We start from the raw sequence: 23,480 nt of genomic DNA, 5'->3' as shown, positions 1-23,480 counted from the left end.
TTCTACTGGTGTTTCTCAACCATCCACTGACTGCTCTTCCAGAGGACCCAGGTTCAATTCCCAGCACCCACAGGGCAGCTCACAACTGTATGTAACTGTAAGATCTGACGTTCCCACACAGACATACATGCAGGCAAAAACCAATGCACACAAAATAAAAAATAAATTTGAAAATTAAAAAAATAAAAAGTTTGAGGCTGCGGAGTCTATCACAATCCAATTTGGCTGGTTTACTTTGAAATTTCAGTTATCTTTGGTCAACCAGATGGAGGAAGACCATTTCAAAAACCTAGAAGTAGGGCATACTGCACTAATAGTTCTATTTTATTATTGGCTGTTAGTCTTTTTCTATCTAGGCTATGAGATGAACTTTATCATAGGAATGTTTAAGGAGAACAATGAGTTCAATGTAATCCATGGTTTCAGTCATCCGCCAGCCCCCTGCCAATAAGAGGGGACTGCTGGTTTTTGGAGGTGCATCTGGGCAATTAGTCCACTAAACTTTTTTAAAAAGTTCAGGATGCCCATGGATCAGGGACGAAGAGCTCTTCCCTTCCCTGAGGCCACAGCAGCTGCAACTGTGTAAGAACCATTCTGTCTGTACATGGAAACGACTCTATATCAGTTTCGGTTAGAGAGCTGCTTGTCTTGAGTCTCTGCTCCTCACATTTGGATAAACGGATAGCATGGATCAGCAGGACCGGTCTTAGTCCTACTGTGTGAAGAGCGCAGTTGTGAGGGATATGCTGTGTGAACAAGGGTTAGAACCTGGAGGTCCTGAGCACATTGTCAGTGTGCTGTCTTCCCCAAAGGCCACAGTACTGTACCCTCAGAGCTTAGCCCCTGTGAGCCCCATCCTACCAACTGTTTTTCTCTCCTATTTGAACAGCTCTGGAAAAGGTGCTAGACCTTTCCCTCTTCTCTTCCCTCTACTTGGGATTGGAAAGATTCCATTTGGTTTTTTGTTTTTGTTTTTGTTTTAAATCATCACTTGGTGTTTTGCTGTCAGGTCTTTCAATGAGGCAAGAAAGACTTAGATGTTGCCTGGGAAATGTAGACAAGGATATAAGCTACTCCTGGTTATTTACATTAGATTGATGGCCATTTTGTGGGGATTAAATTATGTGAGGTAGGAAATATAAATCTAAATAAAAAAAATTCTTAGTCTGATTTTCAGGCCTTTATTTGTCTGTAGGGGCCTTTTCAAAGTGTGCATTAGATGGACGATATTTTTGATATGTGAATGAATACTCTAATTTTTCCTAGATTTATTTGTAAATGCAAAATTGGGCAGACAATGTATGGTACTGGTTCAGGTGTCACCAAACAGGAGGCAAAGCAGTTGGCTGCGAAAGAAGCCTATCAGAAGCTGTTAAAGAGCCCGCCGGTATGTGTTGCCAGTTAGATTTAATTTGTACAATCATGATTCCCTTTGAAATTGACTTCAGATTGCTTTGTCTTTATACTGCGGGCATATGCCTATTGAGTAAAGAATGGTCCCTCCATCCTGTGTACCAACAATGATCCACGAACCATGGGGCCACGAGGGTCTGAGACATAAAAGTTCTATAGCAACTCGGGGTTGCTTTTTAAAACTTAGCCCAAACGTCCATGAAAAAATGTGTTAATTTTGTGATTGCAATTGTGGAGTTGGTGGCCACGGGGAGAGTATGTGCAGTAGTGTGTACCCAGTGACAGACCTCCTCAGAGAGGCCAGTTAGCTCCCTGTGAACAGTGATGGACTGCCTCAGGGAGACCAGTTAGCACCCTGTGAACATGCTAAGGGCTGTCCCTTCTTTCAGAAAACTGCCGGAACATCCTCTAGCGTTGTCACATCTACATTCAGTGGCTTTTCCAGCAGCTCGTCTATGACAAGTAATGGGTGAGCTTGGGTGGCAACAGTGCTGGGCAGGCTGAGGGTGTGGCATGTCTGAGGCTGTGGGTCCTGATCCCCCCCTCCCCACCAGACTGAATTCATCAAGGTTCCCCTTTTCTTGTAGTGTTTCCCAGTCAGCACCTGGAAGTTTTTCCTCAGAGAACGTGTTTACGGTAGGATACCAGCCTTGAAGTTTCCCATTTCCCTTTCTCTCCTCACTTAGATGTGATCTTTCCATATGATTATGATCATTTCATAAGTTTTACATTTCAGTTTCATGTCCTTACTAGATCATGATATTAACAGTCATTGCCTCTTTTCTGTTCTCTTTATTAACTTTCATTCATATTAACTTCTCTTCTTCAAGGACAAAATTCTTCCCCACTCTCCCCCATCCTTTCCCACCCACTTTGTAACCCTCCCTCCCTCCCTCCCTCCCTCCCTCCCTCCCTTCCTTCCTTCCTTTTTCTTTTCCCTTCTTCCCTTTCCTCTCTCCCTTCCTCCTTTCCTCTTTCCCCCCTCCCTCCTTCCCTCTCTCCTTCTCTCCCTTCCTCCCTCTCCTCTTTCCTTCACACTCTCCATCCCCTACCCCTACTCCTCCCTCCTTGCATCCTTCCCTGTGCTGGGATTCAAATTCTAGCTATAAATAGGTATTCTAGCCAAGTTCTGCTACTGAACTCTCTCCTGGCCCTTACCTTTGTTCTTTTTAACGTTTCTACTTTCTTTTTCCTTGTCCATTCAACTGAATAATATTTGGTGTAGTTCCACCCCTACTTAGAATCAGAACTAAACTTAAAAATCAGGCAATTTGTTGTAAAAATCCATCTATTTACTAAGAACTACAAGTCTGTAAGAAAAAGACAGTTGATCCAGTAGAACAGATATGGTCTGAAGGGATGTGCTACACCTAAGTGGGCAGCGAGTGGGAAAAGATGCTTCATTCCCCTAGCGATGAGGAAAGTGCACCTCCAAATGGCCATTTGATGGCATGCCACAGCTGCTTGGCAATCCTGCAGTAAGCGTTGGTAGCGACTCAGAGAAATGGCCGACCTAGGAAGCTGATGTAAGGAACCTGGTCACGGGGCCAGCTCCCAAACTAAGACGATGGCTCTCCTCATCTGAAACAGCTTCCTTTTCCTTTTGTTGCAGAACGGTCTCGGAGAAAATAAAAGGAAATCAGGAGTGTGAGTATCATTGTGCACGGAACATATTTCAGACTAGGAATCTCTTTCAGACTCCGTCTATCAGACTCACCTGTTGACTGTGGCACTGACAGAACATTGTACGTGTGTGTTTGGGTGGTAGTCTCAGAAGCAGTGGAGAGCTGGAAACCAATTTAGCAGGAGAGAAACACAGAAACACACCACACACTTACACACTCACATCTTTGTATCTGTAGATACAAAAGCCCTGTGATGATGTAGCAGGCGCCAGTGGTGGGCTTGAGGGTGGGGAGACAGGGTGGTGGCATGGCTTTGTGGGGCTAATTCTGGTGACCTTTGAACATCTCACTGCAGATGGCTCACTATCAGAGAGGCATGAGGGCCAGAGGGAGGGGGGACCCAGGAGACCTTTGTCCTAAGGATGTTCTGAGTCTGAAGAAAAAGGAGGTGATAGCATGCCAGTGGCACGCATGTTCAGGTAAAAGTGAGATGCAGGAGTGAGATGCAGGAAAGAATGGAAGAGAATCAAAAGGAAGTGTTTATTCTGAAGAAGGTGAACAGTCTCTTCCTATCCCTCTGATGACTGATGCAAAATAGAAATTGGCCGGTGCGTGGGGCGGAGCCTGCTCTAAAGTTCTATAGGTTGTTGTTTTGTCTTAGTTTTCTATTTTTTTTTGTCTCAATTTTAGAAAAGTATCCCCTGATGATGTGCAAAGAAATAAATATACCTTGGACGCCAGGTAAGCGGAGTTTGTCTAATGGTAAGCTCACTCTCGAAACCGTTGCTTAGGGTCAGGTTATGAGTTGTATTTCCACCCAAGTAATTAATGTGGGCTGTGGCATAGGCAGGCCCATGGAGGGTTATGGTCTCTCAGAGAAGTGAGGTTTAGGGATCCAAGTGGAACGTGTCGGATGCAGACCTCGGTGATGTTATCAGGCTTTCTGATATCCATGGATGCCGTTGAAACTGAAAAGCAAGTAGGACTTTCAGCGATTTGGAAGAAAAATAAATAGAGAAGAGAAAGGATAGGGAGGAAGATAGGTGTGGAGGGAAGAGAGGAATGCCTGTGGGGATGGACACAAGTCAGCGTGGGCCTGTTCTCTAGCTTGTTCACACAAGACTTCACTAGGAAAAAAAAGGAAAGGGGGCTCACCTTCTGTAGATGATGGTTCAGTTAAAAATGAAACACCTAAGATGCAAGAAGCCGGTGTGCGGCAGCGGAACATTGTGAACAAATTCTGAATGCTTATTAAGCACCTAGCCCTTACCTGTAACTGTTGTGGGCTGGTGGCTTAGGGTAGGAACAAATAAAATAGAACTCTTTCTCTGAAAAAATTTGGAGGTGGCCACTGGCATTAAGGAAATACTTATAATTAAACACGTGTATATTCAGAGGCTGGGGAGATGGCTCAGCTGTGCAAACATGAGGGGCCTACGTTTGAATTCCAAGTGCCCCTATAAATAGACAGGTGCAGTAGCGCACACACCTAGAACTCTCAATGGTGGCCGAATGGAGATGAGCGATCCACAGCCAGCATAACCAGTCAGTGAGCTCCAACCTCAACAAAAGAGACAGCCTCAAAAAGTAAAGTGTGTCACAGCCAAACATCGGCTTGAGCACAGGGACCCCAGTGGAGGAGTTAGGGGAAGGACTGAAGGAGCTGAAGGGGCCTTATTGGGCATCAGTGGGAGGCAATTGGTCCTATGAAGACTCGATGCCCCCGTGTAGAGGAATGCTACGGCAGTGAGGCTGGAGTGGGTAGGTGGGTGGGAGAGCACCCTCAGAGAAGCAGGGGGAGGGGGAATAGGATGGGGATCTGTAGGAGGGAAACCATTGGAAAAGGAGATAACATTTGAAATGTAAATAAATAAAATATCCAATTTTTAAAAAGTATAAAAAAATCCAACTTATAACAGAAAAAAAAGAGGAAAGTGCAAGGTGGGTGTGGTGGCACACATCTTCAATTCCACCACTCAGGAAGCAGAGGCAGGCAGATCTCTGAGTTCAAGGCCAGCCTGAGCTACAGAAAGAGTTTCAGGAAGCCAGGACTACACAGTGAAACCCTGTCACAAAAACCAAACCAAAACAATAAAAAAGGTGGAGAGTAACTAAGGAAGACCTCTGTCACCAATCTCTGGCATGTGGCACGCACATGCATGCACACACATACCATACAGACATATACACAAGCACGCACACATACATGCACACACATACATGTGCACAACCATACCCACGTGATCAGTATTCACATATTTATATGACACACATACGCTGTAATTACAAAATATGGCCAGAGTTAAAGAAGAACAGTAGTATGGTAAGAAATGGAAAGATAGCCCTAGGGTCACCTTTTTGTAGAGAAAAATTGCATTGAAGTGCAATGCAAAGAATAAGGTGTAGTGGGATGAAATTGGAGAAAGAACTGGGGACATGCTATGTTGCATTTTATTGGGCATTTAAGGGTTTCCTGGGTTTTGCTGAATGCAAAGGTAAGGTTTGTAGAAGGTTTAGGGGAGAGGGAGACACTATCAGACTAAGTTTTCACAGCTAAATTAGGGTAGGAGGAGCTGGGTGTCAGTCAGCAAGCCACCATTGTAGGGGCCTGATGGCTGAGCTGGAGTAAGGATGCCAGAAATGACGAAACATCAGCAGATGGGAGTGCTGCAGGTTGGAAGAATTAGCAGGCCTTAAGGATGGGAGATGGGGAAATGGAGGGAAAGAAACAGGTCGCTATAGGCAACCTTGGGCTTGTGCTTTTTCTGTGGTCCTTGTGGCGTACAACTGAGTGATTCGTTTTAATACTTGTTGAGGTGGGGTTCATTTCTTCTTTGTAGCTGCTAGAGAGGATGCTTCATCATGTACAGCCAGAGGGGGTGATCTGTTATACTGAATTCTCTGTTTAATATGGGAGGTCAAGAGAAAAAGGAAGAGGGAGATGTTTTTTTGTGACTCAGGAGTTCTGGCAGACATTATTAAAAACAATAAGGGAAGAATCATTTTCATCATACATGAAACACTGAACCTCAGGGTAACAGCAATATCAATCTTATCTAGGTTTAACAGCGATTTTGAAGACATAGAAGAAATTGGCTTAGGTGGATTTGGTCAAGTTTTCAAAGCGAAACACAGAATTGATGGAAAGAGATACGCTATTAAGCGCGTTAAATATAACACGGAGTGAGTACCTGTCTTGCTCTTTGAACAGTGTGTTGAACTCCCAGCTCTCGCCTTTATGTGCCTATCCTTCTTTGCCTGCTAATTTCTTTCTGGTCCTCCTTGATTTTTTTTTCCTGACTACAAGAGTTTGACTTATCCTGAAATGACCTTACCTTACTAACATTGGTTATTTATTTCAGTTTAAAATATGACTGTATCATTTTGAGATAGTGCTGAAACCTCAAGCTGTTGACTTAACTTGGTCTAAGGAGGTTTCCTCAATTTTCTCCATTTTGAGGCTCCCTCCTCTCTGATGTTTCAAACTTGTATCACATTGACCTAAAAAGAGCCACAGGCTAATTTCAGGAAAACCGCACGGTGTCTTAGCTCTTGAGCCCTGTTGCTGTAAAGCTTTCATTGTACAGAGTCTTGGCTTCTTTGCATAAACTAAGCCCCTCGATTTATGTTTGTCACACAGTGAAGTTTCTAAGTTAGGCTCTGCTTGCTGCTTGGGTTGACTACCCTTGCTGCCCAAATGGGACTTGTTTGTGAACTTCAAAGATTTTAACACATCTTCTCAACAGAGTATCAACCATGATGTAGCTATTGAAAACTGTTACAGACAGTCAAAAGGAGATGCAAACGATGCATACCTTTGGATAGCTACCATTTAAGCCTCTGTCTTCTTCTTATACATTGAGAATGAGAACAGCTGTGGTTTGGGATATGGCTTTACTATTCATTCAGTTTTCTTCCCTTTTGAGTTCTGGCTCCAAGCTAAAAAAAAACTTGGCATGGGAACCACAAGGACTACAGAGAGAGGAGCCTGCGTGCTTGCATCCCATTACGTAAGGTGTTCTGTGGCTATCAGGGGTATGTAATGTCACCTTTGTTTTCTGGGTCCTTTTAAATAGGAAGGCGGAGCACGAAGTACAAGCGCTGGCAGAACTCAATCACGTCAACATTGTCCAATACCATAGTTGTTGGGAGGGAGTTGACTATGATCCTGAGCACAGCATGAGTGATACAAGTCGGTAAGAAGAAATTCTCAAGGCTGTGATGGATGGAAAGCACTTGGTATTTATTGTGTGGGGGCCACTAGAGGAGGCTGTTGCTCATCACAGCCTTCAAAAGACACTGTGGTCTCCTGATCTACAGACAAGAAGACAATTCATAATCTTTCAGGGATCCTCTCAATCTTCCAAACTTTCTGTTAGTTTGTTTGTTTTTTTTTTTTTTAGACTCACTATATACCTCAGACTGGCTTCAGGACAGGCCTCCTGCCTCAGCTTCCCAAGTGCTGTGATCACAGGCACATATCCAGTATGTCTCACACAAACTTGCCTTAAAGGCATTTTGTTTGTTTGTTTGTTTGTTTGTTTGTTTGTTTGTTTTCAAGACAGGGTTTCTCTGTATTGCCCTGGCTGTCCTGGAACTCACTTTGTAGACCAGGCTGGCCTTGAACTCAGAAATCCTCCTGCCTCTGCCTCCCAAGGGCTGGGATTAAAGGCGTGCGCCACCGGCTAAATGGAGAGATGGATCAGTAGTCAAGAGCCTGGATTGCTTTTGCAAGTATGTCAGGTAGCTCACAACGACATGTAATTCCAACTCCAGGGTATCCTCTGGCTACTGTGGGTGCCAGCACTCGTGTACAGACTCACACAGAGACAAAGACATATCAGAAGACAAAAGGATTTATTAACTTTAAGTGAATTATCGACTACATCATATTTGCTACCGTATGTGTTTGGAAAATATAAATTCAATATGGGAGGCAACTTAGTTCATAAGATATGTAGAAACTGTGGTTAGCAAAAAGTCTTCCAGCTTTATATAGCAACCAATTTATCGGCACATCTGTAGGAGTTTCTAAATGGGCTGTCATCTCAGGCTTGGTTTTTGTTTTTGTTTTTTCTTCTATCTCTTGTGAGACTCTAATCCCTATGATGATAAAGAAAGTACCTAACTCATTTTTTTAAGTGTTCTGTGCCCTTTGTAAAGCAGGTGTTTAGTTAAGTGATGACAAATTAAAATGCTTCAAACTTACTTTATAATAGCGAAAAAAACTAGATTTCTGCAATTAATATGACTTATATCTATTATCAAAAGTGATCAAAGATCTTCAGCATTAAAGAACATATAGGCTCCTCCTTTATAGATAAACAATCGAAGCTCTGGATGCTTGGGAAATTATGACTTATATAAAGTGGTTTGTTTTATTTCAGGTTTATTATATTCAGATTTTTATTCTGAGACATGCTTTGGGTTTCATAAAATATGGTAGAACATTTAATGTACTGTGAATTTTGTATCCAGATACAAAACCCGGTGCCTCTTTATTCAAATGGAATTCTGTGATAAAGGAACTTTGGAGCAATGGATGAGAAACAGAAATCAGAGTAAAGTGGACAAAGCTTTGATTTTGGACTTATATGAACAAATCGTGACCGGAGTGGAGTATATACACTCGAAAGGGTTAATTCACAGAGATCTTAAGGTAAGTAGGAAATCCACCTTGTTGGTTGATAAACACACAGTTTAATAACTTTAAAAATGTATCTTCTTTAGTTTTAGATTTGTGATTGGCAGTTAGTCACGATAAAATTACATCTCTCTAATCTGCTGGACCTAAAGTGGGTCTGGAATTTACCCAAATGCTGTCCCATGTAACTGCCTGGCATTTCTCCGAGGCCCATGAACTTATTGTGACCATGATCCTATTAGAAGTCTCGGTCCTGTCAGGCCATGTTTAGTTTGATGGTCATTACCTCATTAAAAGCAAAAACACTCTTCATAGTCTGAGAAATTATTGTGGTTGCCAGGTCCAGCTGGCTGCCCTGACCCAGCCGCTGCTCTGCTCTACTGTGGTTCAGCGGCTGCACCCGAGGGCAGGCACAGAAGAGTGCATGGCTTAGTGTTGGCATGATTGGGATTTTCTGGGCCGCCATTAGGAAAACCATCCAAGCTTTCAAATATGCATAGCGTGTTTGCTTTTCAGGAACCACTAGGTTCCTCAGTTTCCTTTTCACTAGCAACAAAGAAGAGGCACCAAACAGCTCTGTGATTTCCTTCTTTATCACAAACCTACAGTCTTAGTCAGGGTTTGTATTCCTGCACAAAACATCATGACCAAGAAGCAAGTTGGGGAGGAAAGGGTTTATTCGGCTTACACGTTTACATTGCTGTTCATCACCAAAGGAAATCAGGATAGGAACTTGGAGGCAGAAGCTGATGCGGAGACCATAGAGGGGTGCTGCATACTGGCTTGTTTGCTTGCTTGCTTATAGAACCCAGGACCACCAGCACACGGATGGCACCACCCACTATGGGCTGGGCCCTCCCTCCTTGATCACTAATTGAGAAAATGCCTTACGGTTGGGTCTCATGGAGGCATTTCCTCCTCAAGGGAGGCTCCTTTCTCTGTGATAACTCCAGCTTGTGTCAAGTTTACACACAAAACTAGCCAGTACAACTGACCCCTTGTCAACTTGACACACAAAGACATCACTATTAAAACTCAACCCTTGGAATCCCAAGGGATCCCTTGGGATCTTGATCCCGAGATCTAAATAACTTTAAAAGTCCTACAGTCTTTATATATTAAAATTTCAATCCCTTTAAAATAACCAGTATCTTTTAAAATTCAGTCTTTTTACAACTCACAGTCTTTTAACTGTGGGCTCCACTAAAATACTTTCTTACTTCAAGAGGGGAAAATATCAGGGCACAGTCACAATCAAAATCAAAATCAAACTCCAACTGTCCAATGTCTGGTATCCACTCATAATCTTCTGGGCTCCTCTAAGGGCTTGGATCACTTCTCCAGCTCTGCTCTTTGTAGCACACGGCTTGTCTTCTAGGCTCCAGATGCCTGTACTCTGTGCTGCTGCTGTTCTTGGTGGTCATCTCATGGTACTGGCATCTCCAAAACACTGCTGACTTCCACTGTAACTAGGCTTCACCAACAGCCTCTCATAGGCTCTCTTCATGGTGCCAAGCCTCAACTCCTTTACATGACCCCTTCAGTCCTGGGCCATCAATTGCAGCTGAGGCTGCACCTTCACCAATGGCCTTCCATGGCCTCTCACAGTGCCAAACCTCAGCTGCTCTCCGTGACCCCTTCATGCCTTCATAACCAGTAGTACCACCTGGGTGACTCTTATACATTACCAAGTCCTGCTGCAGCAAGAGGTACAACCTTGGCTATCACTGGAACACAGCCTCTTTGTGCTTTCAGAAAACACTTTCCAGAAGATTTCACCTTAGTATTGCTGGCCTCTTCCTTTTTTTTTTTTTTTTTTCCTTGAGACAGGGTTTCTCTGTGTAGCCCTGGCTGTCCTGGAACTCACTCTGTAAACCAGACTGGCCTCGAACTCAGAAATCTGCCTGCTTCTACCTCCCAAGTGCAGGGATTAAAGATATGTGCCACCACTGCCCAGCTGCTGGCCTCTTCTTAATCACTGCTAATTTTTTAGTTCCAGCTAACCAGCATCAAAGTTAATATAAAGGTTTTGCTATAGTAGTTCTGGTATCTTGTTAACCACAGCTAATTCTTCAACCCCAACTAACCAAAACCACAGAATCTTCACAATCAAAATAGCAATGGCCCTGATAAAAGTCTTAATCTTGCCTCTGAAATTTCACAAGCCAGGCTTCCATCATTTGAACTGTTCTCAACATTATCTTCCAAGTTCCTACAGAACACCCCACAGAGCTCTTAACACCCAAGGGCTCTTCTAGCCCAAAGTTCCAAAGTCCTTCCACAGACCTCCCCAAAACATGGTCAGGTTGTCACAGGAATACCCCACTATTCTGGTACCAATTTTTCTTAGCCATACCAAGTCCTGCCTGATGGCTTTGCTCAGGTCCTTCCCTGGAAGAGCTTCTGATGTCCCCCTTTGGTCCTGATTCCTTTACTTAGCCTTTTCGAATCACTCTGCCACTGCCCTTTCCTGCTCGAGGCAGAAGAGCCTTGACTAGGCGGAACTTGACTGGCTGTGTATTCCACCCGTCTCATACATCCTGAGTGAGGAATGCTTCCAAACAGCCTAGCTGCTTGCTGAGTCTAGTTAAAATTAAGTGGACTTCAAAACATAGGAGTTCTTCTGTTTGCCTTGCATTCGTGAGCTTAATAATTTGATATTCAAGCCCACTCGTTTCTAATATTTCTCTGTAGCAATATATGAAAGTGTTCTTGAAAGTTAGAACATTTTTAGGAATGTTATGTTCCAAAAGATAAATTATGTCCAGGATGGATGACACATACTTGAAATCCCGACATTTGAGAACCTGAGGGAGGAAGATTATGAGCTTGAGGCCAGCCTGATCCAAACAGCTAGATCACATCTCAAAAACATTCTAATTTTTGTTTTCATCCAGTATTCCTTCACTTCAGTGTTAGTTGTACATAGAAATGAACAAGCAATTAACTTCTTACACATAACTCACTTAAAACCTATCACAACAGGCTGGGTGAAAAACAGAGTCAAGAATGCATTTGCCTTTTTCTGTAAAAGCAGATATGGAAGGAATTTGTAAAATGTATAAGAAAGTGTTACCAAACCTTCCTGCTTAGGATATGCTAACGTTTATTAAAATCTGTTATGCATGTTAGCATATTCTGAAGTAGTCAACCTGGGAAAGAGAATAAGCCATGAAGCACTTACTCCACATGCTAAATATAATTAATTATATATAATGTATAATAAATTAGATATAATATGGCTATTATATATTTAATATAGTTATCCTACTAAGTTACAATGCCAGTAAATGAGAAGTTCGGGTATTCCTCCCAGGCCCTCCTCAAAGGGCGTTACGAGTTCTGGAATGTACTTCCCAACTCGTCTGCCAGCTTTCCTGCATCTGCTCTGGCTGGGTTGTGTGTCATGAAGTGGTCTTTTCTTGAGGTCTTTTCCATATACGGAGAAGGTCTTTCTCTGGGTGTAGTTCATCCTGATCTGAGATCCTTTCATGAACATTTTTTTTTTAAAACTGATAATGCTGCTCCCTCTCATCTCAGAAAAGAGTAGAAAGATGTGTTTGCAGGTGTCTCCCAAAGGACAATGTTTACACGACAGAGCCATTCTTACATGAATCCTCCAGGAGTTCAATTCTTACCATGTTAGAATCTTAAGCCCTAGGCCTCATCAGTCAGGGCATAGTGGTTTTTAGAGAGAGGGCTTCCTCTGGTCTCTGTATCTTACCTTGGTACCAGAGGGATCAGCCCTGGCCGGAACCTCAGAGCTGTCCTCTGCTCCCTGGATGAAGGTGCCACGTCTTCCCTATCTTTTAACCTCAACACTGTATCTGACTAAACAAGGAGAGCGTCACGCATTGTATTTTCTTTTTAATAAAAAGCAATGTGATATTATTCTTTGTCTCGTCCAGCTCAGCTGTTTACACAGATTCAACCTCCTGTTTCTCAGAGGTGGGTTGCAGCTGCTGTTCTGAGGTAGCAAGAGCTACGCCATTCATCTGTGAATGTGGACATGTGGACTTCAGTTTAGCTACGGAATGTTGTCTCTCCACCTCAATCACAAACAAATCTGCTTCTTCCATGACTGACTTTAGGGTCAAATCAACTGACTGAACTTGGATCTCATTGCTAATTTTTGCACAGGGCTCCTCAGAAAGCTCCTTTTGGCCTTTCCTGGGCTTCCCACCTTATCCCTCTTTCCTTACCTAGGCCCTCTCATAGGCGTGTGTAATTTTTGGAAGAATGGCAAAATATTAATTTTGTCACCAACAATCTTCCTGTTTTCAGTCAGTGCTGTGTAGTTATTTAGCACATATAGCCACCCTTATTTGTTATGTGTGTGTGTGTGTGTCCATGTTTGGGCTCAGTGGGTAAAGATGTTTGTTATACAAGACTAGTGATTTAAGTTCAACTTCTGGAGCCCACATATAGGTGGAAAGAAAAAAACTGATGTTTTGGTTTTAGTTCCCATCGGATCCTGAGCCACATCTGCAGATGTCCCTAAGGTGGAGGCCCAGCCCTGTTTTGGGATGGGGAGCTCTAACCCCTTTTCCTGTACCTCTTACTGGGCTAGGGTGTGTGAGAGCAAGGAGCCATACTCACACCCACCCTCCAGTCTGGAACCCTCTCCTGGGACCCTGCAAACTGAAACTTTCTCTTGATAGCTGATCTGATGTTTGGAAGCAGGTATAACCCAAACCACCTTTGCTGTCATTTAAAAGTCTTTTCTTTCCTTCTGTCTGTCTGTCTGTCTGTCTGTCTTTCTCTTTCTGTCTGTCTGTCTGTCTTTCTGTCTTTCTTTCAAAGCCTACAGCACCTGGTATTCCCAGGTGGTCTCCCATCCAACTACTAACCAGGCCTGACCCTGCTTAGCTTCCAAGATCAGACAAGATCAGGCGCGTTTTCATTCTTCACTTGGTAGTTTTAAAGACTCAAGGTTTTAAATTCCCTGGTTTGGAAAGCCTGTGGAAGGATAAATGCAATCCATACAAACCAACACAACAAATAGTTGGGGCTGGGTGGTGGTGGTTGCGCACAACGTTAATCCCTGCACTCTGGAGGCAGAGGCAGGCAGGTCTCTGAGTTCTAGGCCAGTGTGGTCTACAAAGTGAGTTCCGGGACAGCCGAGGCTACACAAAGAAACCCTGTCTCATCCCCAAATGTAGTTGGGACCTGTGGTAATAGTTGGTCCAACTGGCATATGGTAATTAATTTTTTTCTATAGCCAGGTAATATATTTTTAGTAGATGAAAGACACATTAAGATCGGAGACTTTGGCCTTGCAACAGCCCTGGAAAATGATGGAAAATCCCGAACAAGGAGAACAGGAACTCTTCAATACATGAGTCCAGAACAGGTAAAGCCCTTTCATTTCTATTTAATTCCTCTTTAACTTCTCTGTCTCTCTCTCTGTCTGTCTCTCTGTCTCTGTCTCTCGTATGTACAAGTTTATGTAGGTGTGTGTACACGTGTGTGGTGTGTACTTGCTTGTGCATGAGCATATAGAGGCCAGAGGTTGTGTCAGGATGCCAGGAATCTTGTCTGATTGTTCTCCATCACACACACACATACACACACAGTAGGGGGGGGATATCTTATTTTCCAGGACCATTGTTGAAGATGCTATCTTTTCTACAAAGTATGCATTTGGCATCTTTGTCAAAATGAGGGAGATGTGTGGGTTTATTGTGGGTCTCTTATTCTATTCCATTGATCCACATGCTTCCTCCGTGTTCCTTTCATGCATGTTTGTTACTAAGTCTCTGTAATATAAGTTAAAATCCATTACAGTGATGTCTCAGGTAATGTTCTTTTTATTTAGGATTTTTTTGGCTCTCTGGGGTCTTTTATTCTTCCATATGAATTTTAAGATTTTTTTTCTTTTTGTTAAGTATGTTATTGGAATTTTGATGGGGATTACAATGAATTTGTAGATCACCTTTAGTACTATAGTCATTTTTAATATGTTGGTTCTGCTGATTCATAAGCATAGGAAGTCTAGGTTTCTCTGTGTAGCCCGGGCTGCCCTGGAACTCTGTAGACCAAGGTGATCTCAACTTACACATCCACCTGCCTCTGCCTCTGCCTCCCAAGTGCTGGGATCAAAGGTATGTACCACAATACACAGTATAATTTTTTGAAGCTATCATCAATAAGATTGATTGATTCTTTTAACACATTCATTACTGAAACATAGAAAACCTACTCATTTAAAAAATTATTTCATGTGAGCTTGCCTGGATGTATGTATTTGCAACATTTGTATGCCTGGTACCTGTAGATGCCAGAAGAGAATGTCAGATCCCTGGAATAGGAGATAGAGATAGATGAACCACCATAGAGATGCTGGGAATTGAACTCAGGTTCTTTGTAAAAGTAGAGACCTGGACGATCTCTCCAGTCCAAAACTACTGATTTTTGGATGTGGACTTTGTAGCCAGTTAGGAATTTTTGTTAGAAAATTTAGAGTCTCTTATATACAGTATTGTATTATTTAAAAATATGGCTTTGGCCTCTTTTCCTGTCTGAATTTCTTTCCTAGCTTTCTCTTGTCTGGCTAAGAGTTCAAGAACTAGGTTGAATGCAGGTGGCGAAAGTCCATCCTGTTGTCTGACTCTTAGTGTTGATGGAAATGGTTCTGATTTCGCAATTTGGTAAAAAGTTAGCTGTAGCTTTGTTTTATATAGCCTCTATTGTGTTCCTTCTGTTTCTATGTGATGGTTAACGCTAGTGCCCAACTTCATGAGATCCAGATAAACAGGCATTTTTTTGTTTCGTTTTTTCCCCCAATTATTTATTTTTATTCACTTTAGATCCCAAGCACAGCCTGCACCTCCCCCAGTCCAGCTCTTACAAATCCCTACTCCCAATATCCCCTCTCCTTCACCTCAGGGAAAGGAAAGCCCCCCTTGGGTACCACCCCCACCCTGGGACATCTAGTCCCTGAAGGCACATCCTCTCCCTCTGAGGCTCAACTAAGCAGTCCAGGGAAGGGAAGGGAGCCAATGCAAGGCAATGGAGTTAGAGATCCAATTGTTAGGGGACCCACATGAAGACCAAGCTGCACATTGGCTACAAATGTTCAAAAGCCATTTTCATCTAATATATCACCTATAGCTATTGTTTTCTCAAAAGGCATGGACACTTCTATTAGGTGAGTAACAAAGACATATGTATTTCGCCTTTCAGTTATTTTTAAAGCACTATGGAAAAGAAGTGGACATCTTTGCTTTGGGCCTTATTCTAGCTGAACTTCTTCACACGTGCTTCACGGAGTCAGAGAAAATAAAGGTAAAGACGCCAGGAGTGAATCCAGGGACTAAAGTGTTGGCCATCCTCAAGCACTATGGTCTTGCCATTCGGTGAGGCTGGGTGGGACCACATTGGCTTCTGGTTGTAAGTGAAACCTATGCTTCCTCTTTCAAGTGTTGCCAGCCATTCCGCTATAGATTAAAAACGTTGGCTTTCTTTAGAATACGTGTGTAGCCCGTAAGATTCCCATTCATGTTTGCTAGCAGCATCTGGCAGATCGGAGGGAAGTTTCTGCTCTAAGTGCTACCTGGATATAAAGAGGAACAAGCCAGTTTCTCAAGGGATTCGTTTTGTAAGAGGAAAGGAAGATAACATTGGAGAATGAGTAATTTTTTTTTTTTTTAGAAGACAGAAAGTCTGTGGGAACAGGTAAAAATCTTTCCAGAAGTCTGGATTTAGGTTTCATGGAAGCACGTAAGTTAGGTACTGAAGGGTCAGGTTGTTTGTTGGTTGGGTTTTTTTTTCTGGGTTTTTTTTGGGGGGGGATTATTTAAGGGCATACATACACATACAAATACACACACACATACCCATACACACGTGCACGCACGCACACACACGTGCATGTATACATGTGCTCTGGTATGCTCATGGCAGTCAGAAGACAACTAACCCGAGCTAGCTCACTCTAATGGTTTGAAATAAAAAGCATGCAACCTTGCATAGAGATAAGAATGTGCAGTGAGTGCTGGGGCTGACAGGTTGGGTATGGTTTTATCTGAAGCTGGTGACTGGTGGGGCTGGAAAGGGTGTGGGCTTTGTCGTGTGGGTGGTGGGGAATCACTGGAGACAGCAGGCTATTGGGCATCCTAGTTGGAAGCTCAGGAAAAAAAGGCTTGCCTGGAGTGCAGAGCCTTATCTTCCCTAAAATAGGCGTGATGGCGGGATGTACTGCCTAGCATTCCAAACAGAGGGAAATGATGAGTCTTGTGCACCAATCTATCTCGTCAAAGCATTGAATGTTAAGGATGGTCATACGATTGGGGTAGGCTTGGGGAGGGCGTTTTGCTTGCTTCTTAGACTAGAGAGTCCACCCTACATTTTAGAAATCTTCTAGATTTAGTGTGTCTCCAGGTATTATTGTGTTTAGTTTTTCTTCCCATGTCAATCACTGCCTAGTAAATACATCTATTTGTGGTATTTCAGTTTTTCGAAAGTCTAAGAAAAGGCGACTTCTCTAATGATATATTCGACAACAAAGAAGTAAGTCCTTGAAAGCTATCAGGTTGATTTTTTTTTCCACTATTTTCTTTCCCAATACTGACTCTTACCTATCATTAACAGAAAAGCCTTCTAAAAAAACTACTCTCAGAGAAACCCAAGGACCGACCTGAGACATCTGAAATCCTGAAGACCTTGGCTGAATGGAGGAACATCTCAGAGAAAAAGAAAAGAAACACATGTTAGGGCCTTTCTGAGAAAACATTCCTCTGCCGTGGTTTTCCTTTAACGATCTGCAGTCTGAGGGGAGTATCAGTGAATATTATCCTTCTTTTCTTAATACCACTCTCCCAGACAGGTTTTGGTTAGGGTGACCCACAGACATTGTATTTATTAGGCTATGAAAAAGTATGCCCATTTCCTCAATTGTTAATTGCTGGGCCTGTGGCTGGCTAGCTAGCCAAATATGTAAATGCTTGTTTCTCGTCTGCCCAAAGAGAAAGGCAGGCTCCTGTGTGGGAAGTCACAGAGCCCCCAAAGCCAACTGGATGAGGAAGGACTCTGGCTTTTGGCATAAAAAAGAGCTGGTAGTCAGAGCTGGGGCAGAAGGTCCTGCAGACAGACAGACAGACAGACAGACAGACAGACAGACAGACAGAGACACAAAGACATGGACTAGAATGGAGGAGGGAGGGAGGAAGGGAGGGAGGGAGAGAGAGAGAGAGAAAGAAAGAGAGAGAGACCACATGGAGAGACAAAATGGCTTAAGTTAGCTGGGCTACCTGAGAGACTGTCCCAGAAAACAGGCCAACAACCTTCCTTATGCTATATAGATGTCTCAGTGTCTTTATCATTAAACACCAAGCAGGACTGCTAAAAACTCTGCAATAGGGTTTTTTTTTTCCTGTTACTTCAAAAGCAATCTTACAAAGTTATTTTTTTGACAATTCCATACATGCATTGTGTTCTGATCCCACTCTGAACCCTCTGCCATTCATGCCTTGTCTGTCATGTGAACTGTTGCCTCTGAATGTGGGGGTCCAAATTAACCCTCTGCCCTTGAGTGGCTTCTCTCAGGTAGTGATTGTGATGAGAAAAGTAATGAGATGCTGGCAAAGATGTGCAGAAAGAAGAACACTTCTCCACTGCTGGTAGGATTGCAAGCTGGTACAACCACCCTGGAAATCAGACTGGAGGTTCCTCAGAAACACAGTACTACCTGAGGACCCAACAATACCACTACTGGTCATATACCCAGAAGATGGTCCAACATGTAATATGGACACATGCGCCACTATGTTCATAGTAGCCTTATTTATAATAGCCAGGAGCTGGAAAGAACCCAGATGTCCCTCAGCAGAGGAATGGATACAGAAAATGTGGCACATTTACACAATGGAGTACTACTCAGCTATTAAAAATGAATTCATGAAATTCTTAGACAAATGGATGGATCTGGAGGATATCATCTTGAGTGAGGTAACCCAATCGCAAAAGAACACACATGATATGCACTCACTGATAAGTGGATATTAGCCCAAAAGCTCCAAATAACCAAGATACAATTCACAGACTACATGAAGCTCAAGAAGAAGGAAGACCAAAGTGTGGGTGCTTTGGTCCCTCTTAGAAGGGGAACAAAGTACTCACAGGAGCAAATATGGAGATAGAGTGTAGAGCAGAGACTGAAGGAAAGGCCATCCAGAGACTGTCCCATATACAGAGACTGGGAATTCATCCCATACACAGTTACCAAACCCAGACACTATTGTGGATGCCAAGACATTCATGCTGACAGGAGCCTGATATGGCTGTCTCCTGAGAGGTCCTGCCAGAGCCTTACAATACAGAGACTGATGCTCACAGCCAACCACTGGACTGAGTGTGGGGTCCCCAATAGAGGAGTTAGAGAAAGGACTGAAGGAGTTGAAGGGGTTTGCAACCCCATAAGAACAACAATATCAACCAAGCAGACCCCCCAGAGCTCCCAGTGACTAAGCCATCAACCAAGGAGTACACATGGCTCCAGCTGCATATGTAGCAGAGGATGGCCTTGTCATGTATCAAAAGGAGGAGAGGTCCTTGGTCCTATGAAGGTGCGATAGATGCCCCAGTATAGGGGAATCAAGGGCAGATAGGTGGGTTGGAGGAACACCCTCATAGAAGCAGGGGGAGTAAGGAAGGATATGGGGATTTCTGGGAGGGGTGGAAACTAGGAAAGGGGGTAACATTTGAAATGTAAATAAAGAAAATATCCAATTAAAAAAAAAAGAAAAAGAAAAAAGAAAAGAATAGTAATAAAATGGTACAGGAAGTAGAGTTATATTGCAATAAACCTACTGTTGGGCTTTCAGGACTGGTTTGTGGGAGGAATGTGAAAAAGTTTGAAGCCCCAGGTTAGAGAAGTCCTCAAATGGTATACGTCAAACTTACTGTGGTAGCTCAAAAGTCTCCTGAGAGGCCCTGCTTGGAGTTAGCCTTGTAGAGGTCCAGTCTTTCCTTGTTGTTCTTTCAGACTTGCTTTGTAGAATATTGGTAGTTACTTTGTGCCTTTGTATGCTGTAATAGTTGTTTTATAGGGCCTCACAGCTAAGAGTTTCTCGCTGCTTCTCAAAGCACTTTGGACCTTTGCATGGAGTTGAGTATTAAGATTATGGGAATTTCTGAGGTGGGACTGAAAGCATTTTGCATTATGAGATGGCCATGAGCCAACAGAGACTTGGACACACTCCTCCACTGTCAACCGAGGCTTCTGCCAAATCTTCCCTGTCATGAAGGATTGTATCATCTGAAATTGAGTCTAAATAGATAAATAAATAAGTAAATAAATCTCTCCTCTCTTAAGTTGCATCTGTTGGGCTTTTAGTGACAAGAAAAGTAGCTAACATACTGTTTACAGAAGTCATGTCAACAAGAAGCACCCATAATGCCTTCAAAGGGAGAATGAATTTGAAATGCTATTTACTTATTGGAGAATGAACTGAAGCTAGATGTAGTAACAGTATATTAACAGCATGTTAAGAGAAAAATATTTTTTAAATGTTTATGGAAGGAAACCATTCACAAGTTGATAGAACATTCCAGAGCATACAAAACAAAATCATTTTTAAAGATCCCCTCCCCGATTTTTGGAATCTCAGTAAGTAGGACAAGCTTTTACGCAAGGGGTTTGCCATCAGAACGCAGGTGTTGGGAAAGCCACCGCTAATTTAAAGCAAAAATGGGGAAGGAAAAGACTCACATCAACATCGTCTCCGGCAAGTCCACCACAACCGGCCACCTGATCTACAAATGTGATGGAATCGACAAGCGAACAATCGAAAAGTTTGAGAAGGAGGCTGCTGAGATGGGAAAGGGCTCCTTCAAGTACGCCTGGGTCTTAGACAAACTGAAAGCTGAGCGTGAGTGTGGTATCACTATTGACATCTATCTCCCTGTGGAAATTCGAGACCAGCGAATACTACGTGACCATCATTGATGCCCCAGGACACAGAGACTTCATCAAAAACATGACTACAGGCACATCCCAGGCTGACTGTGCTGTCCCGATTGTTGCTGCTGGTGTTGGTGAATTTGAAGCTGGTATCTCCAAGAATGGGCAGACCCACGAGCATGCTCTTCTGGCTTACACCCTGGGTGTGAAACAGCTGATTGTTGGTGTCAACAAAATGGATTCTACCGAGCCACCATACAGTCAGAAGAGATGTGAGGAGATCGTTAAGGAAGTCAGCACCTGCATTAAGAAAATTGGCTACAACCCTGACCCAGTAGCATTTGTGCCAATTTCTGGTTTGGAATGGTGACAACATGCTGGAGCCAAGTGCTAATATGCCTTGGTTCAAGGGATGGAAAGTCACCTGCAAAGATGGCAGTGCCAGTGGCACCACTCTGCTGGAAGCTTTGGATTGTATCCTACCACCAACTTGTCCAACTGACAAGCCTCTGCGACTGCCCCTCCAGGATGTCTATAAAATTGGAGGCATTGGCACTGTCCCTGTGGGCCGAGTGGAGACTGGTGTTCTCAAACCTGGCATGGTGGTTACCTTTGCTCCAGTCAATGTAACAACTGAAATCAAGTCTGTTGAAATGCACCATGAAGCATTGAGTGAAGCTCTTCCTGGGGACAATGTGGGCTTCAATGTAAAGAACGTGTCGGTCAAAGATGTTAGAGAGGCATTGTTGCTGGTGACAGCAAAAACGACCCACCAATGGAAGCAGCTGGCTTCACTGCTCAGGTGATTATCCTGAACCATCCAGGCCAAATCAGTACTGGCTATGCTCCTGTTCTGGATTGTCACACAGCCCACAAAGCATGCAAGTTTTTCTGAGCTTAAAGAAAAGATCGATCGTCGTTCTGGTAAGAAGCTGGAAGATGGCCCCAAATTCCTGAAGTCCGGTGACGCTGCCATTGTTGATTTGGTCCCTGGCAAGCCCATGTGTGTTGAGAGCTTCTCTGACTATCCTCTACTTGGTTGTTTTGCTGTTCGTGACATGAGGCAGGCAGTTGCTGTGGGAGTCATCAAAGCTGTGGACAAGAAGGCTGCTGGAGCTGGCAAAGTCACCGAGTCTGCCCAGAAAGCTCAGAAGGCTAAATGAATATTACCCCTAACACCTGCCACCCCAGTCTTAATCAGTGGTGGAAGAACGGCCTCAGAACTGTTTGTCTCAATTGGCCATTTAAGTTTAATAGCAGAAGACTGGTTAATGATAACAGTGCATCGTAAAACCTTCAGAAGGAAAGAATGTTTTGTGAACCATTTTGTGTGTGTGTGTGGCAGTTTTAAGTTATTGGTTTTCAAAATCAGTACTTTTTAATGGAAACAACTTGACCAAAAATCTGTCACAGAATTTTGAGACCATTAAAACAAGTTTAATGAGAAATCTGTGTTGGTCAATGCTGAAAGTTAACTGAGTGTATACAACAAAGGTACTGGGGTCCCCATGGTATGTTCTTAGGGATTGAGTTCTGGTCGTCTGGGTCTACCCAGAACTGAGCTATTTCAAAGGCCATTTTACAAACTAAACAGGGCTGATTTGAGTTAACTTCAAAATCTTACTGGTTAGGACAAAGTAATTTAGATGTATCAACCCAAGGTGTGGTACATAGTTGGGGGCAGACTTGGGTCCTATACCCCAATCTGTCTGGATCGGCATGCAGTAGGTCAGACTTGGGTGTGACAGCTAAGTTTGCTTTAGGCAGCATTGCTGGAGTATGCTACCACATAGGATTACTGAGTGTGCTTTGTGAATATTGGAAATGAAGCAAGGTTGGAGGATTACTGAGAATTTCCTTCCACACTTCCACACGAGAGAACCTTTACGAAAAGGACCAATCTTGAATGAATAGGTGAGCACAAAGTGGCTAAGTAAAGGGGTTTTCTAAGATGAGCTTAAGTTTCTTAGTTTTTGCTGGGATATAAAACAGGCTGATGGTAGGGTGGTACTTTAAAGAATACCTTCAAAGATAAGGTAAAGGCTGTTTAGTATTAAAGTGAGAATTTTGGTGTAACATTGTGCGTGTTACAGTGACGACACTCGAGTTGCCAGAACATGTCATTTGAAATAAGTTCCAAAACTGAGCCATGTTAACCTGACTTTGGCAGAACAAACATGGGCTCTAGTCCCTGGAAGTGGATTGGTAAGGCTGCACAGGATATGTCATGAAGCCCATGAGATCAAAACAGGTGGCCTAAGTTTAGACAAGACTTAGAAAAGTGATGTGTAATAACCCCTTTGAAATAAAGGGCAAAAGCATCCGATGTGTCATCTTTACCCTTAAAGACTGAATAAAATTCAAGTGCTTATGGGATTAAAAAAAATAAGTAGGATAAGATGGAAAATGCAGAAGAGGGAGTAAGCAATACTAAATTCCTAAGTGGTTGGCTGAGAGGAGGGGAGGGGACAATGGGGCTGGTAAGAAGATTCTGAGTCTTTATCTTATACATCTTGCATCTGTTATAACAAAGCTTTGAAGAAAGGTAGCTGTGCTGTTGGCAGGAGTAGGAAACTCTTCATCTGGACAGGAAAGAGCACTTTCCTCAGAGTAGAGGCCTTAGAAATGATACTTAAGACACTCGCAAGACTGTGAATGATTTAGAAGAGATAAGACAAGACCACCCGGGGCAAGATGAGCTAAGGACAGAGCCTAAACTCTGGAAGGGATACACACAGGGAACACGGGGCAAAGCAGGTCTTTGTTAGCACCAAACAGCAGCGGGAAATGCTGGATGATGACGTCGATTGCAGCCCTGGAGACCTTGATGGGTCTTAAACTGTAGAGCAACAGATGAGCATTGTTGTGAGAGAGCCCCAACTTGGAACTTCCCTCC

General features: G+C 43.2%; 1 protein-coding gene and 1 pseudogene across 3 annotated transcripts in view; both read left to right on the top strand.

Annotated features, from left to right (window-relative positions):
* The window catches only part of Eif2ak2 (eukaryotic translation initiation factor 2-alpha kinase 2), a 32,069-nt gene extending 10,037 nt beyond the window's left edge, over positions 1–22,032 (top strand). The window contains exons 5-16 of one of the 2 annotated variants that reach the window (XM_006523863.4): positions 1,267–1,387; positions 1,803–1,882; positions 2,001–2,049; positions 3,026–3,060; positions 3,729–3,779; positions 6,099–6,221; positions 7,115–7,234; positions 8,517–8,697; positions 13,904–14,035; positions 15,868–15,969; positions 17,137–17,193; positions 17,275–22,032. In XM_006523863.4, the coding sequence (XP_006523926.1) occupies positions 1,267–1,387; positions 1,803–1,882; positions 2,001–2,049; positions 3,026–3,060; positions 3,729–3,779; positions 6,099–6,221; positions 7,115–7,234; positions 8,517–8,697; positions 13,904–14,035; positions 15,868–15,969; positions 17,137–17,193; positions 17,275–17,397 (1,174 nt within the window). In that variant the 3' untranslated portion in view covers positions 17,398–22,032. The remainder of the gene's footprint in view (positions 1–1,266; positions 1,388–1,802; positions 1,883–2,000; positions 2,050–3,025; positions 3,061–3,728; positions 3,780–6,098; positions 6,222–7,114; positions 7,235–8,516; positions 8,698–13,903; positions 14,036–15,867; positions 15,970–17,136; positions 17,194–17,274) is intronic. The other variant, NM_011163.4, reaches the window with a different exon arrangement.
* Positions 19,992–22,032, top strand: Gm6548 (predicted gene 6548; annotated as a pseudogene). Its single transcript, NR_003363.2, has one exon. The product of NR_003363.2 is annotated as a predicted gene 6548 (transcript).
* Positions 22,033–23,480: the final 1,448 nt, after the last annotated feature.

Source organism: Mus musculus, chromosome 17 (assembly GCF_000001635.26).
Source record: "Mus musculus strain C57BL/6J chromosome 17, GRCm38.p6 C57BL/6J".
Taxonomy (NCBI): domain Eukaryota; kingdom Metazoa; phylum Chordata; class Mammalia; order Rodentia; family Muridae; genus Mus; species Mus musculus.
The sequence above is the reverse complement of the archived record's forward strand: the minus strand, read 5'-3'. Positions and strand labels throughout refer to the sequence as shown.